Source organism: Marmota monax, unplaced genomic scaffold (genome assembly GCF_021218885.2).
Source record: "Marmota monax isolate L192 unplaced genomic scaffold, Marmota_monax_Labrador192_F-V1.1 WCK01_AAM20220418_F8-fsc00018, whole genome shotgun sequence".
In the NCBI taxonomy this organism is placed as follows: Eukaryota; Metazoa; Chordata; class Mammalia; order Rodentia; family Sciuridae; genus Marmota; species Marmota monax.
The window spans coordinates 7253973-7281450 of NW_026692201.1; the positions used below are offsets into that span (position 1 = coordinate 7253973).

General features: G+C 36.6%; 2 protein-coding genes across 2 annotated transcripts in view; one reads left to right on the forward strand and one right to left on the reverse strand.

Annotated features, from left to right (window-relative positions):
- The window catches only part of Jmy (junction mediating and regulatory protein, p53 cofactor), an 81388-nt gene that overhangs the window by 5507 nt on the left and 48403 nt on the right, over window positions 1–27478 (forward strand). The window contains exon 2 of the mRNA XM_046427664.2: window positions 24835–25008. Within this exon, the coding sequence (XP_046283620.1) occupies window positions 24835–25008 (174 nt within the window). The remainder of the gene's footprint in view (window positions 1–24834; window positions 25009–27478) is intronic.
- On the reverse strand, window positions 23656–24175 carry LOC124081475 (large ribosomal subunit protein uL23-like; the record flags this gene model as incomplete). Its single annotated transcript, XM_046427672.2, has 1 exon — window positions 23656–24175. A coding segment is annotated over one exon (480 nt), but the record flags the coding sequence as incomplete, so codon positions are not given.

Below are 27478 nucleotides of genomic sequence, written 5' to 3' on the forward strand. Positions count from 1 at the left end.
ATTATAGTTTGTAAGGACTTATAACTATTATAGAGCTAATAAATTATTTTTAGATGACAGAAGAGTTGGAAGATTGTGTACTACTTCAAGCCTCAATTCTAACTAAACGTGAAATTTGGTTTACAGGGGTTTATTGCTTTTTATACAGCAGGCACTTAATCCCTATGTGAATGCACGTACCACCAAGGCCTCTTTGCTTAGTTTCACCCGTAGGCCTTGGTTGTTGGTCAGAGCTGAGGTGTGTATTACAGTGTTGTGTGCATAGGTGGCCAATACTGAGGCTTATCTTTGACCTGGATTTTGTAAATAACAGTTTCTGTGTAAGGACAGCTTTCTTGAAATGATTAATTATGGTGCTGTAGTTGGTAAACCTTAATTATGATCTAAAAATCAGTATTTACTTGGGAATTTATGATGTTTACAAAAATGTTTTCTAACTTCTTTCCAGTTGAAACCACTGTTTGAGAGCAGTATGTGCTAAAAAAATCAAAACAAAACAAAAAACCCACACAGACAGCTTATTTAACTGTTTAGAGTCGGAAAGACCTAGGTTTGAATTAAGACTCACCCCTTCAGGTTTAGTTATTTGAATAGGGAAGTGAGCCGGGCGCAGTGGTGTGTGCCTGTAATGCCAGCTACTTGGGAGGCTGAGACAGGAAGATTACAAATTCTGGGCCAATCTCAGCAGTTTAGTGAGACCCAGTCTCAAAATGACGTTTAAAAAAAATATATTTGAAAAAAGACTAGGGATGTATCTTAGTGGTACAGACTGGGTTCAACCCCTAGTATGCAATATAAACAAATAATAACAGGAGGAGGGAATTGAAAAAAATACCTAAAGAATGTTTTCTTATGTAAGTAAGTGCCCAATAAAGTCCCTAGCATTTACAGAAGAGCTTCTATTGAAGTAGTTTTTCTGTTTCATTAGTAAAGATTCTCTAGTTTTTTACCGAATCATTCTTTTAGAGATTATAGGTTTTTTTTAAAAGAATATTTATGTATTTATTTATTTATTTTTGTGTAGTGCTGGGGATTGAATCCAGGGCTTTGTGCATGTGGGGCAAGCATTCTACCAACTGAGGTGCATCCCCAGCTATTATTTTTTTTATTTTATTGAGAAAACTTAGGTTAGGTTTTGGGTTCTTCACATTACCAATTCTTTTCATCATCTACACTGTATTTTGAGAAAAGTGGATGTTTCTGGTTTTTGTTTTTGTTTTTTTTGCCATGCTTAGATGGAACCCAGGGCCTCATGCTCGGCAAATGCTCCAGCACCGAGTTATATCCCCAATCCAAGTGGGTGTTATACCTATTTTATTGAAACAGAAGCTGAGACTTAAGGGGTTATGTGGGGTTGGTGAGGGTTAAACAGGTAAGGAGTAACCAAACTCAGATTCAAACCTAGATTTGTCTTAACCTATGCTTACATCTTTCCTGCCATGCCTTGCCACAGGTTGGGTTTTAAATCCTAAACACCAATGTTCTTTCCCCTTGATGATATTGAAAAGGATGTCAATCTGTACTCTTGAGGTGGGAAAGTATGTTATTTTATAATTCTAGCCAGTGCAGGGGTTGAGCTCAGTAATAGAATGTACACCCAGCATGTGTGAGGCCCCATGCTCTATCCCCAACACTACCCTTTTTCCCTCCGAAGTCTGGTCAGTTTGGTAATAATTTATTTCAAACTAATTAATAGGGAGACATCTTCATATTGTATTTTAGAGGAAAGAGATTGCCTGGAGATGAAAGAATAGATTCATGTTACTTTTGGGGTTTTATTTACTGCTCTGATAGAACCAGTGGCCTCAAAACTTGCTAGGCAGGGGCTGGGGTTATAGCTTGCCTCATGCATAAGGCATTGGGTTCAATCCCCAGCACTGCAAAAACAAAACCAACCAAACAAACAAAAACTTGCAAGGCAAGTTCTATACCACCGCGCTATACCGCCAGCCCTACAAATAGGTTTATATTTTAAGAAATGGGTGTCCAACATAGTTTTCCTTTTCTTTCTTTTTTTTTCCCCCCGAGTGGGACTGGGATTCACTTGAGTTTTAGCACATGTTAAACTATTGCAGTTTTACACTTTTTTGATATCTTAAAATGGCTCAGCAAGAAACAGCTCCTGACTCCAGAGCTTATTTAACAGAACAAGACAAGGAGCTGTGAAAGGACTGTTTATTTACATCCCTTTCCCATTTATGACTTTCCTAATTATTCTGGAAAACTAAGACTAGTTTTATAACTCTGAAGTCCTTCTGAAATCCAACTATATACATTAGAAAATTGACAGTATTTTAGAAACTCTAGGATGCCATCTTGGCCAGAAACCATGACCCCTGATTAGGGATAAATTAGGTAGAAGCAGGCCCAGGGAGGGAAATAATGTGGTTGCAATAGAAAGAGCTGTCTGGCAAGTTTTGACGGGAGGTATTTAAAAGATGGCATGTTACACATTGAGGATATAGGGAGCCTTTTAGGAGCTAGGCAATATATCAACACAGTAGTTGAAGCCTTGGCTGATCATATATACTCCCATGAAAATACTGCAGACTACTGTTACTGTAAAACAAAAAAATAATGAGATTCTTAGCGTTATGACAAAAGAATTGAAAGAGAGAAGCTGTTAAAATAATGATTTGGTTTTCTTCAATCCTGTGCTTGCTTAACTTTTGGCCATGTTCCATATTTCTGAGAAAAGCTGTAAGTACAGGGAAACGAGTATATATTCTTCTAGGTTAGCACTTCATGTAGAATGAAAATATGGAGGCTAGTGGCAGGATGACAGTTTTCCTCATAATTAATGTGATGGTTTCTCTGCTTGCCATTTAACATCACATAATGCCTAGTCCACCAGATATTTCAGGCTTAAAATCAGGCTTGTTTCTTTCTGGCTAAAACAAGGCCAACTTGGATTAATTCTTTAGTAATATGATTACAAGGGCACATGTGTGTTCTGTTTTTGTGTATTGGAAGGAAGAAGGTAGTTGTGAGGATTGATGTGTCAAATATAGCAGCTGTTTATTTGAAGTTAGTTGCTTCACTTCCCAGATTTTCACAAGTAACTTTAATTGATCAGTTCATTACTGTTCTCCAGTACTGCTTTATTTGTCCTTTTGTTGACTATAAAATTTTGTTGATAGTGGTGCTTCAAAATTGCAGGATGAGCAATTGGTGATTTAATATGTGTGTGCTTTTTTTTTTTTCCTCTTTTGTAATGGGAACTTTTCCTGTGTGTCTTCACTTTCTGATAGGTCAGGCTCTGCTCCCTCTAAATCTGCCTAGTTCTCTAAGTTTGTTGATAGGAGAAGCATGAATTTGCTTGGGTAAAGGGACAGACATTGAAAGGTAAATAGTGGTTCTTGGTACTTTCTGTTTTTTGATACAGATGGTAAAGTTCACTGGGAAGGAGCCTTTGGGATTGAAGCTAGGGGCCCTCTACCACTGCGCTACAACTCCAGTCTCCCCTCTCAACTCCCCCGCCCCCCATCCCCACCCCCTTTTTTGTGTGTGTGTGTGCTGGGGATCAAAATCAGGGCATCCTGTATGTTAGGAAAGCCTTCTGCAACCGAGCTCCATCCCCAGCATTCCCCCTCCCCTTTTAATATTTTAGTTGTAGTTGGACATAATATCTTTATTTTATATGTGATGCTGAGGATTGAACCCAGGGCCTTGCATGTGCTAGGCGAGCACTCTACCACTAAGCCACAAAACCCAGCCCCCCCAGCCCTTTTTATTTTGAAACAGGGTCTCACTAATTTGCCTAGATTCACGTGGAACTTGGAATCTTTTTGCCTCACCTGGGATGATAGGCCTGTGCTACCATGCTGGGCTTAGAGTTGACTCTTGAGCAGGTCTTAAACTCTTTAATGAGCTTTATGATACCTAAAAAGCTTGAAGTATAAGGTAATTTTTAAAAATTTATCTTGAAGTTGTTTTATTTATTTATTTATTTACTTTCTTATTTTGTAGTCCTAGGTATTGAACACTAGGGGTACTTTGCCCCTGAGCTACATCTTATCCCTTTTTTAAACAATTTTTGAGAGGGACTTGCTGAATTGCCTAAGTTGGCCTTGAACTTGTGTTTCCTCAGTATAAATACTTACTCTGTGGTTTCCAGGTTCCTTGTTATGATTTTATGTGCATATTATTATTTTGGTTTTCTTTATAGGACATATGGTAATCCTTTTGGTACATTTGGTTATAATTGTGATTCTTGTATTTTTTTCTTTTAGTGCCAGAAATCAAACCCAAGGGTCTTACACATGTTAGGGAAGTGTTCTCCTCTGACCTACATCCTCAGTGGTCTTTTTTTTTTTTTTTGAGGTATGGTCTCACTAAGTTGCTCAGGCTGGCCTTCAACTCTTGGGCTTGCGTAATCCTCCTGTATCAGGCTCCCAAATAACTCTCAAATAAGTTTTTTGGTGTTGGGGATTGAACCCAGGGACATTTTGTCACAGAGTCACATCACTATATTTTTTTAGTTTATTTTTGTGGCATTGGGGATTGATCCCCAGGGCTGTTGTACCACTGAATTACATCCCTATCCCAATACCCATTTATTAAAATTCTGAGACAAGATCTCAAAATTTCTCAGGTTGACCTGAAACTTGATTCTCTTGCCTCTGCCTCTTGAGTATTTGTGTCCCTGAGTCCAACTTGCTTCTGATATTTTTTTTAAAATCAAATTTCTTAATAACCTCTCTCTCTCTCTCTCTTTTTTTTTTTTGCCCCCTGGATACTAGAGATTGAACTCAGGAACACTTCACCACTGAGCAACATCCTCAGCCTTGTTTTGTATTTTATTTAGAGACAGGGTCTCACTGAGTTGCTTAGCCTCTTGAAGTTGCTGAGGTTGGCTTTGAATTCACAGTCCTCCTGCCTCAGCCTCCTGAGCTGCTAGGATTACAGGTGTGTACCTGCACAGCCTCTAACCAAGATTTTAATGACTTGTACAGTGTTAGGTTTTAATATTTTTCATTGCATTTGTATGTTTACCACTATTCTGGGTAGTATAGTTGGAAATCAGCTACTACTTAAAATATTATCTTTATAGGAGAAAAAAATCTAGTGTCTTTAGGGCACAAAGTTTGCTAGTTGAGAACTGCTTGTATTTGGCTTTCCTTTTTACCTTTATTTTATTAGTATGTTTTTCAAAGGATCTAGAGTTTCTTTTATTCTTTATTTTTGTTTTTTTAGAAACTTCATTTTTTTTTTTTTGTTTGTTTGTTTTGTTTTCTGTTTTTTAAGATAGTGTCTTGCTAAGTTGACCAGGCTGGCCTTAAACTTGTGATCCTCCTGCCTTAGCTTTTTCAGTAGCTGAGATTACAGTTGTGTGAAACTGTACCCAACCAGAATTTGATTTTCTAATGAGTTTTTTGTTTTTTTGTTTGTTTTGTTTTCATAGACATGGATTTATTTAGGAAAACAGATACACACGTTCAAGGGAGAGATGTCTTTGGGGATAATGGGGATAAATTAAGGGAGAATGTGGGCCATCCAGAGGAGAGAATACCATTTTTTTAACAAGTCAATTTATTTATTTTTTTATTTTTTTTTAAAGAGAGAGAGAGAGAATATTTTAGTTTTCGGCGGACACAACATCTTTGTTTGTATGTGGTCTGAGGATCGAACCCGGGCCGCACGCATGCCAGGCAAGCGCGCCGCTTGAGCCACATCCCCACCCCCAAGTCAATTTATTTTAAAGTGTCCATTCCTGTTTGGGAAAAGATAGAAAATTAATGTGGTTTGAGAATTCAGTTATTTCCTTATTTAAGCATATCATGAGACAATTTCATTATTGCTCAGATATCAGAATGTACTTAAATCAAACCTAGACTTTATAAGCTGTTGAACACCTAGGCTACAGGCCTATACAGCACGTTACTGTACTGACTGTGGGTAGTTGTAACACAGTGGTATTTGTGTATCTAAGCATACATAAACATTAAAAAAGATACTGAAAAACACCATATAATTGTGAATAGAGCTTATAGGACTGGAAGTGGTTCTGGGTGAGTCAGTGAATGAATGATGGTTGAATGTGAAGGCCTAGGCCATTATTATACATTATTGTAGACTTTATAAACACTACACTTAAACTACACTAAATTTATTTAGAAATTTTTTTCAGTTAATCTTAGCTTCCTATAACTTTTTTACTTTATACAATTTTGGGCCCAGTTGTAATAACATTTAGCTTAAAACACAAGCACATTGTATATAAAAAATACTCTTTCCTTATAATCCTTATTTTATATATATATTTTTTATGTTAGACAACTCCTTTTTTGGTGTCTCTGAGGATTGAACTCAGGGCCTTATGTATTTGTGAATGCTAGGCAAGCATGCTACCAACTGAGCTATATTCCCAGCCCACCTTATTTTTTTTTGTACTGTGGATTGAACCTCACTTTCTCACTGAGTTACATCTCCAATCCACTTTATTTTAAGACAGTGTCTTGCTAAATTGCTGAGTCTTCAAACATGCAATCCTTCTGCATTAGCCTCCTGAATTGCTGGGATTACAGGTGAATGCTGCCATGCTCAGGCCCTTTAATTTTTGTTATTTTTACTTATGGTACTGGGGATTGAATTCAGGGGCACTTGACTACTAAGCCATATCCCCAGCCCTATTTTATACTTTATTTGGAGACATGATCTCACTGAGTTGATTAGTGTGTCATTTTTGTTGAGGCTGGCTTTGAACTTGTGATCTTCCTGCATCAGCCTCCTGAGCCAGGTGTGTACCACCACACCCAGCTTATTTATTTTTATGCAGTCCTAAGGATCAAGCCCAGTGTCTTACACATGATAGGCAGACACTCTGCCATTGAGCTACATCCCTAGCCCACCTTTAATTTTTTTAAAATATTTTAACAGATATACAAAATTTGTATATAAGCTCTTTTTTTTTTTTTAATTTTAAGATTTTTTCCCTCAGTGCTGGGGATCACATACAGGGTCTTACCCATTCTAGGTAAATTCTCTACCACTGAGCTTCAGTTAAATTTCTTTTAAACAAGATGATTATTGTGGTTAAAAATTAAGCCAGGTACAGTGGCACACCCTTGTAATCACAGGGGTTTGGGAGACTGAGGTAGGAGGATCATGAATTCAAAGCCAGCCTCAGCAACTTAGCAAGGCACTAAGCAACTCAGTGAGACCCCATCTCTTAAAAAAAAAAAAAAAAAACAAAGGGCTGGAGGTGTGGCTCAGTCGTTAAGCATCCTGAGTTCAAGAGTTCAATCCCCGGTACCAAAAAGAAAAAATTTAAGACACAAGGTCACACATTAGTCAAGGCTTGTACAGGGACCAGTATTATCAGTACAATTCTGTTCTACCTCTATATCTTATCCCACTAGACGGTATTCAGAGGCAATAACATACATAAAGCTGTCTGTCTTATGATAGCAGTGATTTCTAGAATACCTCAAGATCTGTCTGAGGCCATCTCACTGTTTAATTTCTTTCTTCTTTTTTTTTTTTTATGGGGTGGGGTTAGGCAGTACTGGGGATTGAACGCAGAGGTACTTTACCACTGACCTACATCCCCAGCCCTTTTTAAAATCTTCTTTTGAGACAGGGTCTCATTAACTTGTCAAAGCTGCCCTTAAACTGTGGTCCTCCTGCTTCAGCCTCCCAGGTTGCTGAGATTACCACTATACCTGGCTAACTTTTTGTTTTATTATTTTTTTAAATAAGCAGATAAAAAGTCTAGTATAGCAAATACATAAAACAGTAACATAGTTGTTTATTACCATTATCATGTGTTATATATACTTGCCTGTGTTCTGCTTTATACAACTGGGAGCACAATGGGTTTTTTTATATTAGTGTCATAAACAAGTGGGTTATGCATTGCACTTATGACTTTACCATGGCTGTGATGTCATGAGGCAATTGGAGTTTTTTCACCAACATAATCCTATGGGATCCTTTGTGTGTGGTCTATAGTTGACTGAAATGCCACTATCTGGCATATTAATGTAATTCATTATGTTTTTGTATTATATAGGTATAATACTGGAATTTGTGTTTTTATTGTAGGGAAGGCCAAGCACTTTACATAATAATGTTACCAGATGGTTAATGTAAATTTTGCTTCATCTCATCCTTGAATTGCTACCTGAACCATTTCCTAATGTTCACTTTTTGAAATGTGAATCCATTATAGAAGATATGTGCCAAGGGCTGGGGTTGTGGCTCTGTGGTAGAGTGCTTGCCTAGCACACGTGAGGCACTGGGTTCGATCCTGAGCACAACATAAAAATGAAATAAAGATGTTGTATCCACCGAAAACTAAAAAATAAGTATTAAAAAAAAAAGATATGTGCCAAGCTTTTAAGAATCTCATTACCCCAGAATTTACCACAGAACATCATGGTTATCCAGGTTGGTTTGTGTGTTTCCTTGGTGATAATTCTAAATTACTTTCTGACTTAACGACTTGGAAGGTACAGCAAGGCTAGATGTACTGCAGTATTTGTAGCACCTATTTATTTTCCATCTTGGAAGGAAAAAAAATACATATATATATAATTTTACTTTTCATTAGTTGTTGATTTTTATAATTTTCCTACGCAGTATAAAATGGGTTGTTTTACAAACTAGTATTTGGTATCTGTATGTATGTGCTCCTAGAGTCTTAAGATATTAAGTGAAATTTCATTCTCCTTAGTGTTTTCAAATGCCTCATCTGTCCCAGTGTATGCACTACGAGATTCTTAAATGTTCTTTGATCCATTTTAAAGTTGGTTTCTGCACATGACATGTATTTGCCTTTTAATGAAAGGTACATATTTCCCCAGGAATAAAATGTAGCCAGAATTCCCATTTATCTATAAAATGAAGACTCTGAAAATCACTTTTAAGTATCAGTTTGGCTCATTACTTTATATTTTCTAAATGTTATTAAATTATTAACAGTATTAATAATAATTAATACAAAGGTAACATAAAAATGATTCATCAGCCCAGCTTGGTGCCCATGCCTGTAATCCTAGCAACTCAGGAAGCTAAGGCAGGAGGATCAAGAGTTCAAAGCCAACTTCAGCAGATTAGTGAGGCACTTAGCAACCCAGTTGAGACCCTGTCTCTATATAAAATATTAAAAACAGGCTGGGGATGTTGTTCAATGGTTAAGTACCCCTGGGTTCAATCCCTGGTACCAAAAAAAAAAAAAAAAAAAATCAGGAGTCCCAGAGCCACAGATCCAATTTCATTGCTTGGGATAGGCCCCTCCTGTTGAATATTCTGAGTCACTCCTTTTCACAAGCAGATAATTATTTTCATGTTTAACAGCAATTTAATTAGGAAGACTTAATTTATAGATTACATGTTGTTTTTTTGGGAGGGGGCAGTACTGGGAATTTAACTACAAGGGCACTTTATCAATGAACTATCTCCAGTCCTTTTTATTTTATATTTTGAGGCAAGTCTCACTAAATTGCCCATGCTTGCCTTGAATTTCCTATTCTGCCTCAGTCTCCTGAGTCATTGAGATTATAGGAATGGGTCACCATGCCTGGTAGCATGTTGCTTCTTATATAACTCCTTAGTTAAGAGAAAATGGAACTGGGTAGTAGCACAGCCTGTAATCTCAGCTACTTGGGTGGCTGAGGCAGGAGGGTTGTAAGTTTGAGGCCAGCCTGGGCAATTTACCAAGACCTGTTTCAATATAAAACTAAAAAGGGATGGGAAATGTAGCTCAGTGATTAAATGCTTACCTAGCATGTGTGAGGCTCAGTTCAATCCCTAGTACCACCACCCTCCCCCCACAAAAGGAGGCAGGCAGTCTAGGTGTGATATCACATTAGAGAAAAAAGTTATGAAACTCTTTATAGGAGATTGTAGTTTAAATTTTATATTGGGGACTTCAAAATTACTCAAAAATCTGTAAGAATAGTGTTATAGTTTGGATCTTAAGTTGCCCCCTACGGGTGTATGGTAAATACATCTATCCACTTTTGGAAGGTGGTAGACCCTTTCCGAGGTGGGGTATAGTGGAAGTAAGGTAGGTTTTTGGAGGTATTCCCTTAAAGGGGATATTGGGGTCTCCAGCTCCTTCCTCTTGCTCTTCATTTTCTGGCTGCTATTAGGTGACCAGCTTTGCTCCCACCATGTCCTCCCAAGCATGATGTTCTCCCTCACCATAGGCCTAAGGTGATAATGGGTTCAAGCAGTCCTGAATTGAAACCTCTGAAACCATGAGCCAGAATAAATCTTCATTTTAAGTTGATTTGTTCAGGTATTTTTTCACAGTGATGAAAAGCTAAAGATATTAACAGTTTTATAATCCCAAGTTATTTTTTTCTTAATTTGGAAATGTGGTCTTACTAAATTGTCAAAGCTAACCTGGAATTTGCATTTCTCCTGTCTTAGCCTCCTGGGTAGATGGGACTATAGCCTCCTGGGTAGATGGGACTATATCTGTATCCAACTATAATTCCAAAGTTGAAGAGATGATCCTGCCACCAATGAAAGGAATAAGTGGCATAGAATCACTTGAAAGTTTTATCTTTTGCCATGATTTATTGGGAATATAGGAAAGTTTTTTTTTTTTAATTTTTTTTAGTATTTATTTTTCAGTTTTCGGCAGACACATCATCTTTGTTTGTATGTGGTGCTGAGGATCGAACCCAGGCCACACGCATGCCAGGCGAGCGCGCTACCGCTTGAGCCACATCCCCAGCCCCAGTTTTTTAAATTGACATAATAATTATAGATGTCTTGGAGTATAATGTGGTTTTTTGGTGCATTTAAATGTTGATCTACTCAGGATACTTAGGTTATCTGTCATTTGAATATTTATCATTTCTTTGTGATAAGAACATTCAGAATTTTCTCCTGTTTTAGATTATATGATATAATATTGTCTATAACCACCCTCTATAATAGAATATCAGCATGTATTCTTCCCTTCCTTTTATGACTTTGTACCCATTAAGCAGTATCTTCTCCCCTCTGTCTCCCCCACTTTCCAGAATCTAATAACCATCCACTATTCTACTCAGTTCCATTAGCTCAGGTTAAACATTTTTTTTTTTTTAATTTTTAAGTTGTTGTCATTGACTCCTTTAAGTACCTGATAAAAGTTGTGAGCCCTTTTGCTAGAGAAATTTTTGCATTAAGCAGAGTTTTTAGGTATCAGATAGTTGAGACATGAGCAAATAAAAAAGGTACCTGGAAGCTAAAAAGAAGTGAAAGGAAGATGTATTTATTTACATTCAATTAATGCTTTATGAAATTCTACATTATGTCTGTAATGTGATTCAATAGAGGAAAATAACTTTGGAAAAGTTCACAAACAATCCAAAATTTATGCATGTCTACAATCTTAGTTTCTCCAGAGGCTGTGACAGGAGAATCACAAGTTCAAGGCCAGTCTGGGCAACTTAGGGGAGATCTTGTCTTAATAAAAAATATAAAGAGCTGAGGCTGTAGCTCTGGGTAGAGTTCTTCACTAACACATGAGAGGTTCTGGGTTCCATCCCTATTACTGAAAAAATAAAATAAAATAAAAAAGAATAATCCAAAACTTTACTTTCCAGGTCTTTGCTCTACATTTATCTTATCCTGAGTCCTACTATGTCTTTATGGTTGTGTTGGTTGCTCTTGAGCCCTTATTCAGAAATCCTTAGAAGTCTTATTGTATTCACATTCATTTCCATTTGCATTCTTATTCAGTCTCAGTTGAGTGCTCTCAAATTTGAAAAACTTCTGTCTTCCCCATTTTTTTATTTATATTATTTATTTTTTTGTGGTACTGATGATCAAACCCCGGGAAGTGTGCTAGGCAAGTGCTCTACTACTGTGCTATATCCCCAACCCTTTAAAAAATTTTTAAGACAGGGTCTCACTAAATTGTCAGTCTTCTCGAACTTAGGATCCTCCTGCCTCAGCCTACCTAGTAACTGAGATTATAGACCTGCTCCACCCTGGCTCATCCTTATTTTAGATGTATTTTCCACATTTTAAATATAGGTCATTCTTTATCCCAAATAATCTTTATCCTAAATAGTCCAGTTTTCGTTATAATTTATTTTTACTCTTTTTATGTGTATGCATTATTTAAAGCATCTTGTGCATTTCACAGTTTATAATGTACAAATGTCTAAAGTTTAGTTTTTATTCCCTGGACTTTGTCGGTTTTTGCTTAGGAAGATAGTGTTTATTCTTCCTTCTGTTAAGTTCTTTTTCTAAGGTGCTTGGGGTCAAACCCAGGGCCTCCTGCATGCTAGTCAAGTGCTCCACCTCTGAGCCATACTCCTAGCCCCCTGTTGAATGCTTTTATCATGAATTATGGGACTTTTTTTTATTATGAATTATAGGAAATGATTTAGATGGATGTCTGTCTAGTAAATTTTGGTACCAGGAATTGAACCCAGGGGTGTTGAACCACTGAGCCACATCCTACCACTTTATTTTTTAGGTGGTGCTGAGATTCGAACATAATACCTCACACCTAGGCAGGTGCTGTACCAACTGAGCTATATCCCCAGCCTCCCACTTTATATTTTTAATTTTGAAAAAGGGTCTCACTAAGTTGCTGAGGCTGGCTTTGAATTTGCAATGCTTCTGTCTCAGCTTCCCAAGTTGCTGGGATTACAGGCCTGTACCATTGTGCCCTGTTAAAGTGTATTCCAATTATTTATTTTAAGATTATTTTCAGATACTTAAAGTAGATTGACCTGACTGATTGAAATTATAATTGTTTATAAGGTAATCTCATGATGGAAAAACACAAAACTTTATAGCAAGACAGGTTAATAAATTAGCAGCATTAGATGAGATGCCCTGGGCACCTAGAAGAATATTAAGATTAGTTGCTGCATAATAGCTTTGTAAAGCCCTATTTTATTTGAAGTAAAAGGCATGTGGGAAATAATATATAAATATGTTAATATTTGAAAACCCCTGATATTCTTAGTTGTAATACAATTTTATAGAGCTTATTATAAATTAATTAATGAGTATATAGTGACCTGATGTTCTTATTTTGGCAGAAAATAGTCTATATTGTTTGTGTTGAATTTGCTTTAGTGTTCCTTAAAGTAGAACTCAAAGAAATGGAAGTTGGGGTGAGAGGAAATTTATTATTGATAGATGCTGCTGCCGCTGGGTTTTTGTCATTCTTTTAACAGTTTTGTTTACTCTGAAACTCAGTCATAGTGTTCCATGTGTGATTCATGTCTTTAGTCTCATATTACATTAGTGTTGATCCCCTCCCACCCCGGTTTTCTTGTCCTAGCCTTCCTGAATATCATTCTATTTCTGATGTGCTTGCTACATGCACCCTTGCCTTTAGTTGAGCTGATTTTTGGAACCCGAGAAGGACTCTATGATTAGAAATTGATCATTCCTTAGCACCTGCCAATAGTCCCTAATCTTGCTTTTCACATGTAACTTAAAGTAGATGATTCCATATCTAAATTAGCTTTTAGAATTGTGGTGGAGAAATGGGGACACAGGAAGAGAAGGATGTGGCATTTTCAGACTTTTCATACCTGATCTTTTAGAAAAGTTTTGTGTGTGGTTTTGGATATTACGGTGAAGGGGAGGGATAATTTAATGCCCCACTTTGGATGTGTGAGCCAGAATACCTTTGAGTTGGAAGTGAAGAAGGAATAAAGTATTTACTTTAAAAAAATCTACACATTTGCTTCATGGGTGATTATTAGAAGGAATATAAATGACAACTGGGGATCTAGCTCAGTAGTAAAGGACTTTGCCTGGCATATGCACTTTCCCCAGGGATCCATCTCTAGTACCAGAAAACAAACCAAAAATCTTAACCTTTTCTCCCATGTCTTTGTGTGTTGTTTCCCTTTCTTTGAGATAGCTGTTCATGAGTTTCTCGTGTATCTTTCAGATAGCATCCCAATACAAATATCCACAGATACAACCTTTTAATAGTTCAAATGATAGCATACTATCTACCCTATATATATCTTGTTTGTTGGATTTTTTTCCCTTTCAATAGGCTGTTTCTTAATGGCTACATAATACTCTATTGTATAGATTTGGGTTTTTTTGTTTGTTTGTTTGTTTGGTTTGGTTTTTTGGTACTGGGGATTGAACCCCAGGTGCTTAACCAACCACTGAGCCACAATCCCCAGTCTTTTTTTTTTTTTTTTTGGGTATTTCATTTACAGGCAAGGCCTCCCTAAGTTGCTGAGGCTGCCTTTGAACTTGCAATCCTCCTGCTTTAGCCTCCTGAGCTGCTGGGATTATAGGCATGTACCACCACACCCAGCTATAGATTTGTTTTGACTTATAGTTCTTGCTGGTCTTTTGCTGTTTCTGTTAAGATTGTATATCATTTCTTACATGTGCAATTATATGAGGGATAATTTTCTGTGAGGAGTTTCAGATGTACAGGGAATATGGGTTTTATTTCAATTGTTTTCTGTAAAGGGTATGCCAGTTTTCACTGCCTCAGGCTGCTTTTTGTTTCTGTATGCTCTTGAAAACATTTTTAAAACTTCTGATCTTATCAGTGAAATATTTTTGTTTGTAATTTATTTTGCATTTCCCTTATGATTGAGTCTTCATTTGTTCAGAAGCCATTTCTGTGAACCCATTTCATTCTTTACCTGTTTTTAATTGTGTTGCTTGCCTCAGGAAATGGTAATACTGTTAAAATTTTTTTGTGTATGTGTCATTTATTTCTTGTTTTGTGTTGTGTTGTGTGCAGGGGATTGAACCCAGGCTAGGCAAGGCAAGTGCTCTGTCACTGAGCTACCTCTAGACCCTGAATTTATTTTGTATGGCTCTGTAGCCAGTTTTAATATTGCAGTAAAATTAGTCTTTAATTTAATAGGTTCTGGATATTGAGCTACGCTTAAAGTCCCCCATGGCAAGATTATTTAAAACAAACAACCTGATTTTTCCCCTTTTATGATTCTACTTACATTTAAATTATTGATCTAGGTTTTTTAAATTTTGTTTTTGTTTTATTTTTTTTTTTACTGGGGATCAAACCCCAGGCCTCAAGCGTGCTTGCAAGTGTTCTAGTTCACCCCAAATTTCTAGAATTCATATTGTTGTAAAGACAACAATTTGATTTTGTGTGTGTGTGTGTGTGTGCTGGGAATCAAACCCAGGGTTTATTAGCACATGCTACACAAGTGCTCTTTCTCTAAGCTACATCCCTATTCCTTTTTAAAAATCCTACTTTGTGGCAGAATTTCATTAGTTGCCCAGGCTTTCCTAAAATTTGGAATCCCCCTGGCTCATCCTCCCCATAGTCTTAGATTTTAGGTATACTAACATGCCTGACTGTCTGAACTCTTTTTATTACTTATTATTCTTGATGCTTACATGAGCTGTGGTAGCTGGTAAGGCCATTGTCTCTTCCTCTTGTTTTTCCATTTGAACTTTAATATTGGTCTTTATACATTAAAACAGCTTGTTGAATATTTTTCTGTTGCAGTTTTTCAGTTTATTCCCTTGTATTCTAAAGTGACAGTTTTTAAAGTTAGTGGCACTATTCTATTAGAAGAATCAGAATATCTTCATGATTGGTTCAGTATTTCTTGTTATGAATAAAGAGCTAAATTATGATTTTTTTTTTAAAAAACCAAGCAAGTCACCGTAATGTAAAGAATTAGTTTAAAGGCCATTGTTAAACCATCCAACTGTAATGAATGGCCCTAACCCTGAAGATAAAGAAGACTAGTGCTGGAGATAAGACTAAGGTAATTTTATCACTCTATATGTGTCTTCTAAAGCTGAAGATGATTCTGTGATTGTTTTAGGTAGGAAAAATGTTTTTTATTTTTTTGAAAAAAATTTTTTTTTTTTAGAATAGCAAAAATGCTTTAGTTCATTTAGATCATGGCTCATGATCTAAAATCTAAAACAGAATAATAGTAAATGTAATTAGAGAAAGAGGAGGAGGAATTAAGGTTTAGGAAAAAAATAAGTTATATGTCACAATAGTGTAAATATGAAAATTGACACTTCTGTGAGGGTTAGTATGGGAATATTATTCACTGAAGCAGTGCTTCTGAAACATTAATGAATACTCATCACTTGACGATCTTATTGAGTTTCAAATTGATTCTGTGGATGTGAAGTGGACCCTTACTGAGGATCTGTTGTTGTTTCCTCCTCCTCCTCCTCCTTTTTTTTTTTTTTTTTTTTGGTACTGGTAATTGAACCCATGGGCATTCTACCACTGAGCTATATCACTAGCCCTATTTATTTATTTATTGTGGTGCCAGAATTGAACTCAGGGGCACTCAACCACTGAGCCACATCCCCAGCCCTATTTCTGTATTTTATTTGGAAACAGGATCTCACTGAGTTGCTAAGCACCTCACCATTGCTAAAGCCTACTTTGAACTCGTGATCCTCCTGTCTCAGCCCTCCTAGCCGCTGGAGTTACAGGCATGCGTCACCATGCTGACTCATCTTTATTTTTGAGACAGGGTCTCCCCAAATTACCCAGGCTGGCCTTAAACTTGCAATCTTCTTGCCTCAGGCTCCCACATAGTTGGGATTACAGATGTGTACATACCTCCACGCCTAGCTTTAACATGTCTTCCAAGGTAATCTGCTGGCAGCAAATCCCTTCTCAGATAATTTTCCCTCTTTGAAGATAATTTCATTGGATATAGAATTCTAGATTGGGGAATAGTTTTCCTTTGAACACTCTAAATATTTCATTCCAGTCTTCTTGCATTATTTCTGAGGTCCAGTGTATTTCTCTTCTATTGGTAGTGCTTTTTTTCCCCTTCCTCTGGCTTTTTTCAAGATTTTTTTGGGGGGTATTGGATTGAACTCAGGGGCTCTCAACCACTGAGCCACATCACCAGCCCCATTTTGTATTTTCTTTAGAGACAGGGTCTCACTGAGTTGCTTAGTGCCTCACTTTTGATGAGGTTGGCTTTGAATTTGTGATCCTCCTGAGTCCACCTCCCAAGCTTCTGGGATTACAGACGTGCACCACAGCGCCTGACATTCTTTCAAGATTTTGTCTGATTTTTGCAACTTGATTCTGATATGCTCAGTTGTAGTGTTTTTTTTTTTTTTTTTTTTTACTTATCCTGTTTGGTACTTTTTTTTACTTATCCTGTTTGTTTATTTGATTTGTGTTTTGGTATCTGTCTTTAATTTTGGCACATTGAGTTATTCGAATGTTTCTTCTGTTCATCTCTTTTTCTTTATCTTCTGGTGTTCCCATCACCTTATATGTATACTCACTGCATAATCATTGTAGATTTTATGCTAAATATTTTTGGGAAAAAAGGCAGGGTGAAACATTATGTTAAGCTTTTTTTTTTTTTTTTTTTTTGTAGTTGTAGATGGACAGAATGCCTTTATTTTATTTTATGTGGTGCTGAGCATTGAACCCAGTGCCTCACACATGCTAGTTAAGCACTCTGCCACTGAGCTATAGCCCCAGCCCATATGTTAAGCTTTTTTAAAAAAATTATGCTGATTACTTAAATCATGTATTACTAAATGTGTTTGTAAGATTAGGAGCATGGAATACTCAGGAATGTACATTAAATTTGAATAGTTCAAATTGACACATCAATTCTTCATGACAGTTTAATTGACATTTTTTCCAGTCTAATATAAAAAAAAAGTTAACACATTAGTTGTGTTAGTGGAAATATCACACTTGAGAAAAGTTACTACTGTGTTAGCAAAGTATTTAATAAATATTTAATCTCCAATTTGAAGATTATGTGCTGCTATCATTGGTTTTGTTATCTGACCTTCAGTCCTCAGTTCACTCATGTAAAATGAGTTTACACAATTAGTACATAAGCAGGCTTTCAGAAATGTACTGACAGTACACATGCACCAGGAATTCTGGACTCATGGTTATCAGTACAAGAGAAGATCCATATGCCACTGGTGAATACATTGCTGCTGTGTTTACCTTTTAAGTTGCATGATGAAGAGAATTATACCATGTGATAATTATGTGATGAGAAGTTATAAACCAATTTTTGGACTGAGAAATGGTGTGCCTTTAGGTGGTGATGATGATTATGCCGTAAAAATACAGTAACTTTTGTAATTGCTCACTGATTTTCTTCCTTTGTACAATCTAAGACATTCTTTCATTTTTCTTAATGCCTTGATTTCTAGCATTTCCCTCCGGATTATTCTATGTGTTGAGCTAAAATTTCATCTGGTGGTGGTCTTTTTGTCCCCTCTTGTCTTTTGATTTCCCTAGAGACTCCATATATAGAATTTGAGTCATGCTCTTTTTTTCCATTGTAATCCCTGTTAAAATACCAGAGCCCTGTGAGTGGGTGAAGAGGAAGTGTTCTATAGTCCTATTAGGTTTGACTTTTAGTGAGCCCGTGCCCTTGGGTTGTCACCTTCACAAGTATTTCTCGGTGTTCGCCATTATCCAGGCATTCTATGACAAGACAAGAAGGAAAGAAAAGTCATGTGTTGGGTATGTCCCTTCTTTTAGTCAGCAAGTTTCTATAAAATAGTTTTCTCTTAATGGCAGACCTCATTAAGAACAGAATGCTCTCTGTACTTATTTCAAAATAATTGATTGCTTTCCTTGTCCAAAGTATGAGGGGGCTTTTCTGTAATTTTCATATGAAGAGCCTGATCTAGAAGATAAAATTCAAAACTGTGAGGGCAAGGCCAGTTGTCCTTAACTCTCATACTTTCCATACTGTAACTGTGTTAATTCGCCAGTTGTAGTTCAAGTTTTCCTACCTTAGTCTTGGGTCCCACTGATGTTTCTTTTCTTTTAAGAAGCAAAGTCTTTTTTTTTTTTTTATTGGTATATGATCTAAACAGACATTTCTTTTTTTTTTTTTTAAAGAGAGAGTGAGAGAGATAGAGGTAGAGAGAGAGAGAATTTTAATATTTATTTTTTTTAGTATTTGGCGGACACAACATCTTTGTTTGTATGTGGTGCTGAGGATCGAACCCGGGCCGCACGCGTGCCAGGTGAGCGCGCTACCGCTTGAGCCACATCCCCAGCCCAAGAAGCAAAGTCTTAATATGTTGTCCAAGCTGGTGCTGAAATCCTTGTTCAAGCAATTTTTTTTTTTTGCCTCAGTCTCCAGAATTACAGACACACACCTCCATGGTTCCCTCAAAGATTTCTGTTCTTGGGGTTCTCCTCCAGTAAGTTGTGATTCTCTTTGACCATTTGCCTTGCCAATTTTAGGGACAGAGTGCCCTGTGACCTCAGTTCCCTGATGGATTCCAAGAAGAATTGTTGATTTTCAGTTGTTTAGCTTATTTTCTTATTGTGTGGATGACAGTGACTTCCAATCTTCTTACATGCCAGAATTCAAAATTTTAATAGGTTGTACTTTCATTCATTATTCATTTCAAAATGTTTTTATGTCTCTTATGCTTCTTTTTTTTATATCTTTAAGTATATTAATTTCCAGATAGTTCAGGGCATTCCCTTTATTTCATTCCATTGTGGTCAGCAGATATACTCAATATTTCAATTTTGTTCAGTTTTTGAGACTTGTTTTATAGCCTAGCGTGGGTCTGCCTTCGTGTGTGTGTGTGTGTGTGTGTGTGTGTTTTGCTGGGGTTTGACTCCAGGGCCTCATGTATGTTAGGCAAGCAATCTATCACAAGTCACCTCCCCAGCCCCTAGAACTGCCTTGATATCTTTCAGTCATTGACAAATAAGATGGTTGATAGTATTTTCAGATCTTTATTTTTACTGAAATTTTCTAATCTATCAATTGCTGAGAGTGTTAGACACGTCCAAATCTGAATTTGCTTCAATTCTGTCTATTAAGTTAGTAAAATTTTTTTTAAGGTACTGGGAATTGAGCCCCAAGGGTGCTTTCACTGAGCCACATCCCCAGCCTTTTTTTTGACAGGGTCTCACTAAATTGCCTAGGGCCTTGCTAAATTGCTAAGATTGACCTAGAAATTGAAAATCCGCTTGCCTCAGCCTCCTGAATGGCTGGGATTACAGGTGAATACACAATAAGCATAGCTAATTCACACTTTTTTATGACTGTATATCTTCTTGATGAATTAAATCTTTGGTCTAGAAACGCTCAACATTATCTCCATTAATACTGTGTATCTTGAAGTTCACTTTATTTGCTGTTTATAGGGACATTACATTCTTTTAAAACTTTATTTTAATTTTTTTAGTTGTAGTTGGCCACAGTACCTCCATTTTATATATTTATTTATTTATTTTTTGTTTGTTTATTTCCCAAACATCCAAGTTTTCATCTGTACTATTTCCCTTTAGCCGGAAATTTAAAAAATGAAAAAAAAATGTAGTGTCCTTCTGCTGTTAGTGAATTCTCTCAGTTTTCACTGTTTTGGAAAAATGTTCATTTTGTTCTTTTATGTTGTTGCTGGGGATTAAACCAGGTCTTGTGCACACTAAGCATAAATTCTACCATTGAGTTATGCTCCCATTTTTTTTTTCTTTTCCTTTTTTTGGTTGTAATGCTTGGATTGAACCCAGTCAGAGCCTCAAACATGCTATACTCTATCACTAACTACATACCTAGTCTCAAACTCTTGGATTCAGATGATCCTCCTGTCTCAGCCTCCCAAATAAATCGGGACTGCAGACATATACCACTGCTATCTGGTTTGGTTGGTTGGTTTGTTTTGCGGGGTGGGGTGTGGGGTGATTGAATTCAGTGGCACTCAACCCCTGAGCCACATCTCCAGCCCTTTTTCGTATTTTATTTAGACACAGAGTCTCACTGAGTTGCTTAGCACCTCGCTTTTGCTGAGGTTGGATTTGAATTTGTGGTCCCCTGCCTCAGCCTCCCAAGGCCTGTTATCTGTTCTTGAAAATTATTTCCTTGGATGTAATTCTGGGTTGACAGGTGTGGGTTGTTGTTTGTTCTTTCCCTTTAATTTCAGCATTTTAAAGATATCTCCCTCTGTCTTCTGTTTTCTACTGTTTCTGATTTGAAAGTCAGCATTTGTTTGTACCCTTGTATCTTCATTTTTTCTTCTTCTTCTTCTTCTTTTTTTTTTTTTTTTTTTTTTTTTTGCAGTATGCAGGATCTACCACTGGATTGCCTCTCTTTTTATTTTGAGATAGGGTCTTGCTAAATTGCCTAGGGTGGCGTCAAATTTGTGCTCCTCCTGCCTCAGCCTTCCTCTAATCCCAAATCACTGGGATTACAGGCATGCCCCATTGTTCCGATTCACTTGTTTATCTTAAATGTTATTTCTCTTTGGTTCTTTTAAAAATTTATCATTCTCATCTTTGATTTTTAGTAGTTTGTCTGTAATAGCCTGGTTGTGGGTTACTTTGCATTTGGATTCTCAACGGCTCTTGAATATGTAAATTGATGCCTTTAACCAAATTTGGAGTATTTTTTGAAATGTTTTCTGTTCCATTTGCTCCTCTTCTGCTGGAACTCAAATGTATTGTTTTTATGACAGTTCTCTGAGTTCTTGTTCATTTTTCCCATCTCCTTCAGATTAGGTAAATTTATCTTAATCTTTCTTCAGGTTCTCATACTGTCATTAACATACTCTATACCCATCCTTGAATTTTTTATTTTTGTATTTTGTATTTTGTAAGTTTTTGTATTTTTCAATTCCAGGATGTTTCTTTATTTTTTAATTAGTTTCTGTTTCTTGAGATTGTCCAGTTGTTTGTTTGTTTTTTAAATATTTTTCAGCTGTAGATGGATACAATATCTAAAATTTTTACATGGTGCTGAGGATCAAACCCAGTGCCTCACAATGTGCTACAAGCAATCTACCACTGAACTACAGCCCCAACCCTCAGTCGTTTGTTCTTTATGAACATAATTCCTTTATATCCATTAGCATCATTGAATAATTGCATTGAAATCAATCTGCTAAACCCAAATCTGTTTCATCTTGTGGTGGCTCTCCATTAGTTGTCTTTTGAGTACTGAAATTTGTTTTATCTATTTAGATCTGCTAATTTTGGATTATATCCCAGACATTGTAAATGATACTTGTAGTGTATGGATTCTGTTATGCTCCTCCCGAGAGTGTTGATTTTTACAGTTTTGTTTTGACAGATGGTTAATCTGACTGAATTCAAACCCTAAACTCTGTCTCCCTTGCAGAAGACAGCAATTAAAATATTTATTAATTTCTTATGCATAAATACAGTATTGCTTAGAGCCTATGTGAACATATAGTTTCAGTGATTCACCAGAGATTTGATTAGAGTTTATATGCATATTTGGGATTGCTTCCTCTTAGGCCTTCTCCTTTTTAGAATTAACCTCTTGCCTTGTAGCTGCTGTGGTTGTCTCAAACTTCTCTTACCTTTGATTTTTCAAGCCAGCAAAACTTTGGGCTTCTATGTGAGTTTCAGTTGCACCTTTCTCCTATTGTGGTACCCGCTCAGTGAGGCATAATCTCAGGCCACAATCTATGAATAAAAAAAATCACTAGGACCTTTCCTCCTTCAAAGTGTCAGTTCCTCCTCAATTTTTACTTTGGTCATTCCATAGTACCTCCAGGTAATTGTTTTATAGTATGTTGCCCTGGGAGAGGAGATTTGATGGGACAACTTAGTCAATATAAGAAGTGGAAATTGGGCTGGGTTTGTGGCTCAGAGGTAGTGTGCTTGCCTAGCCTGTGAGAGGCACTGGGTTCGATCCTCAGCAACACTTAAAAATAAAGATATTGTGTCCACCTATAACTAAAAAATAAATATTAAAAAAAGTAGAAAGGATTACATGTAGTTGCTTCAAAACAACAGAATGATAGTTACTATTTGTATGGCATTTTTTTAATTATAAAAGAAATTTAATATAGATTATCTGATTTATATTGATTATTAATGAAAGTGTTGTACTTTTGGCCAAAAAACCTGGGCAGGAAATTTGAAGCCTAATTTTTAAATATTTATTTTTTTACTTATAGGTGGGCACAATGTCTTTTATTTTATTTTCATGTGGTGCTAAGGATTGAACCCAGGGCCTCACGCATGGTAGGCGAGCGTTCTACCTCTGAGCCACAACCCCAGCCCTTGAAGCCTAAATTAAGCATAATTATATGAAAAAATTATATGATTGCTAAAAGCAAGAAACGAGGAGGAAGATAGTTGAAACTTAAAGATATGGTTAGGAATAGAAGAATTTTGTGTCTTTGGGGGAGAAATGATACTGTTACCAGGTAGACAAGAGATGAAGAATAAGTATAAAGTACTATTTTTTTGCTATATGATTCTTTTGGTTCTTTAAATTTCAACTTAAGATTCTTTGTATGACCATTTTTCTCTGTCCATTTTAAACTAGTATTATAGTTTACCACCTTTCCCCAACTCTCATTCTTTCATATAGGACTCTTGTTTTTATTATTGCTTTTATTCTAAAAACTCTTATTTCATAATCAATAAAATACTTATAATTTGACATTTTGAAAATAAATTTGGTTTCTCTTTGTTCACTACACAGTAAGGTCCATAGGGATCAGAACCATATTTTTGTATGCCTAGCTCTTAAGAGTATTTGAAAATGAAATGAATGAATGAATGAAATCTAGAGAAACATGTACACACATGAGTACCAAGGAATGCAGAGAGATACAAACATATATTGTTTGTTCATTTGTTTTTTGTTTTAGTTTTTTTTTTTGTCACCTTAATCTGGAAGGAGGTGATGGATATGAATTTAAGAAAGTCATTAAGGGAATGTTTTGGTTTTTTTTGTTGTTGTTAGAAAAAAGAAAGTATATTTAGAATTAGACAGCTGGACTTTGTTTAGATGATCCCAATTTTGTTGTCAACGTCCAAAGCATCATAATCAGGAGCCAGTCGAACATATGCCTTTTTCTCTCCATCAGGCCTGATTAGGGTGTTAACCTTGGCCTCATCAATGTCATAGAGCTTTACAGCTTGTTTGATCTGGTGTTTGTTTGCCTTGACATCCACAATAAACACAAGTGTGTTGTCTTCAATCTTCTTCATGGCTGACTCAGTGGTCAGAGGGAATTTGATGATGGCATAATGGTCAAGCTTGTTTCTCCTGGGGGCGCTCTTCCAATGATATTTCGGCTGCCTCCGGAGCCGCAATGTCTTGGGTCGCCGGAAGATAGGTGACATGCGGATCTTCTTCTTTTTATGACTGTGGACACCCTTCAACACTGCTTTCTTGGCTTTCAAAGCTTTTGCTTTGGCTTCAGCTTTGGGAGGAGCAGGAGCTTCCTTCTTAGCTTTCGGCACCGTCTTGGTGAAAAAAAAGGAGGGAAAGTTTTAAATCAGGGTGAGGAAAAAATTTACAAGAGATTTGGGAAAATCAGTAAAATAACAAAGGCAAGAGTCAATGAATTACTTGGTAGATTAGTAATTAAATAGGGTTTTTTGTTTTTAAATTTTTTTTTAGTTGTAGATGGACACAATATGTTTATTTTAAATTTATTCTTATGTTATGCTGAGGATCAAACCCAGTGCCTCATACTTGCAGGCCAAACACTCTGTCACTGAGCTGCAACCCCAATCCCCTAACTAGGATTTTTGTTTTTTTATTTCTTGCAGTGCTGGGATCAAACCCAGAATCTTGAATATGGTAGGCAAATGCTCTACCATTTAGCTATGTCCCCACCCATTCTTTTTCTTCTTTATTTCTTCTTTATTATGGAATACTATAAGATATTGGTTTTATGCTAGGCAGAATTATGGGGCTCCCCTCCTCCCAAATGAATTAGGATGTGGTCTTGAGTAGTGAGACACTTGAAACATGGAGATGAGTGGTGAAAAGCAATCAAGTACTTTTAGTTCCTTTTTGCTACTGGGTTTTAGCATTCCTAGCACATGATAGGAAGCATGTTAAAAGCAAGAACAATTACTTATAGGTTATTATACTCAGTTTTCTTAGTATTGAAACTTGCTTGTCTTGACAGCTCTTGGATAAGCATAAGAACACAGAGAGCATGGTGGAGCTTCTGGACTTATATCAGATGGAGGATGAAGCCTATAGCAGCCTTGCAGAAGCAACAACTGAACTCTATCAGTATTTACTGCAGCCATTCCGAGACATGAGAGAACTTGCCATGCTACGAAGACAGCAGATCAAGGTAGTCTTTTAAACACTAAATAGTAGTTTACCTACTTTCATTGTTCTCAGCCTGGCTAGCTATGCCTTTCTTCTTCTTCTTCTTCTTCTCCTTCTACTTCTTCTTCTCCTTCTTCTTCTTCTTCTCCTCCTCCTCCTCCTCCTCCTCCTCCTCCTCCTCCTCCTCCTCCCCCCTCTCCTCCTCCTCCTCCCGCCTCTCTCCTCTTCCTCCTCCCCCCCTCTCTCCTCTTCCTCCTCCCCCCCTCTCTCCTCTTCCTCCTCCCCCCTCTCTCCTCTTCCTCCTCCCCCCCTCTCTCCTCCTCCTCCTCCCCCCCTCTCCTCCTCCCCTGTCTTCTCCCCTCCTTTTTTCTCTTTTTGATACTGGGGATTGAACCCAGAGCTTCTCCATGCTAGGCAAGTACTCTATTACTCAGTTACATTCCCAGCCCCTTATTAGAAAATATTTTATTTTGAAACAGGGTCTCACTAAGTTTTCTAGATTGGTCACAAACTTGTGATCCTCCTGCCTCAGAACCCCCAAGCAGCTGGTTTTAGTGGTTGAGTGCCCCTGAGTTCAATCCCCGGTACCAAAATAATAATAATAATAATAATACTATAGACAAATACTTCTTCTTTCTCTTGGTTTTGGTCTAGCCTTAGCATTTCATTTTAAAGTGTCTCAAAAGGTAATTCTAATGAGTAGCTAACATTTAGAACAGCCTAAAAAGAAATATGTTCTTTTTAAAAAAAAACATATATATATATTTAGTTGTAGATAAACACAGTATCTTTAATTATTTTTATATGGTGCTGAGGATCAAACCCAGTGCCTCACACATTCGAGGCAGGCACTTGAGCACTGAGCTATAGCCCTAGCCCAGAAATACATTCTTGTTAAAATACAAAGTTGTAAATACATTGGAAGTTTCCCATCTCCCTCCTCTACCTCTGTCGCCCTTTAATGTTTTGTGTCCTGTATAGTTCTGAATTTCTTTACTAGAAGTCTGGGGAACATTTCTTTAGGGAATAGTGGTTTAATGGTAGTGTTAAAATTCATTACATTAAGTTTTCATTCATGAAGAAATATGTATTACATTTTCTGAGCAAGTATTAAGGGTTTGGTTTTATAGCTGACCACATGTTAGTGTTACTGTGTTTAATCCACATGGAAGTGTTGCTGAACTGGGACATTAAAATTGTGTTTTATATAATGGGTTAAGTAAGAACATTACATAAGAATGTGTGTACGAGAAAATTATCAGTAACTCCGAGAACTTCATGCTTTGTGGCAGGGATTCTTAGTAGGATGGTTAAAAAAGTTTGAGAAGGTAAAGCATGTCTTTCTCCCCCTTTACTAATAAATCAGGATAGAAATTAATACAAATACATTTGACACAATCCTTTATTTTAACATTCTGAAAAATATTGAGTTGTCAGTCAATTTTATCCTAAACTTGGCTCTTGGATTAAAATGGTAAAAAGAAACTAAGAATTTTTGGAAGTTGGAATATCCTCAGCTTTACAAAATGAACTATAGATATTTGTCTGTTGAAAATCCGATTGGAAGGCCAGGAATGAACTGGATGACTTGGATATCCCACCTGCTGTTAGAGACTACTGCAGTTGTTCAGCCAGTATCATACTCCCATTCAGTATTGAGTACCCAGAATCTATATGCATTCTTAGTTTTATATTATTTCATACTTTAGAAAATTTGACAGCATGGACTTGTGAGGCTGTATCTGCCAATATCATCACTTATTGCTCCCTTTTTCCTGGGAAGCAGAGTGTAGGTAAGGAAAAACAGACAACATACTTTTAAAATTTGTGACATTTTTAAAGATAAAAATGATATTTTCCTGCATTTCTTTTTCTGAGATTTGACCCTCAGATGTCCCATCAACTATGACTACTCTTAGCATATTAAGTGGTGCTGTTAACTAGTTAATTTTCACAATAACCCTATAAATTAGATGATTTTTCTGCTTTGTAGATAAGAAAACTAACATTGGGATGATTTGGTTTTGTTTGTATCTAGTTAGTGAGTAGAAGAGTTGATTCAGTACTCAAAATCAGGTGTCTGTAATTCCAAATAATTTATTTTTCTAATTACATTACTGATTACTCATTACTTTTACGTTAGAAAATCCATACTCACTAGAAAAGCAATTATAATTGATTTGGCAAGGTATTTGTGTTTACATAGTTACACAGAAAATATGTAGTATCATAGAAATATTTTGGTGCTTCTGAAGGTTATTTGCAGCTAATTGAAGTCATGATTTCTGTGTTTTTAAATGTATTTGTGTTACTAAGCCAGGCTAGCTATATCAATAAAAGGATCTTGCTGGCACAGTCTTCTAGGTTAAGTAAATCTTAATGAAATAAGATATGTTCAGTAAATTTTGTGTTTAAGTATGAAAATCACTGCCTAAAATTGAGTAAGAAGCATGTTTCACCCTGATCTATTGGTAGGACATGTGTTGGGTGCA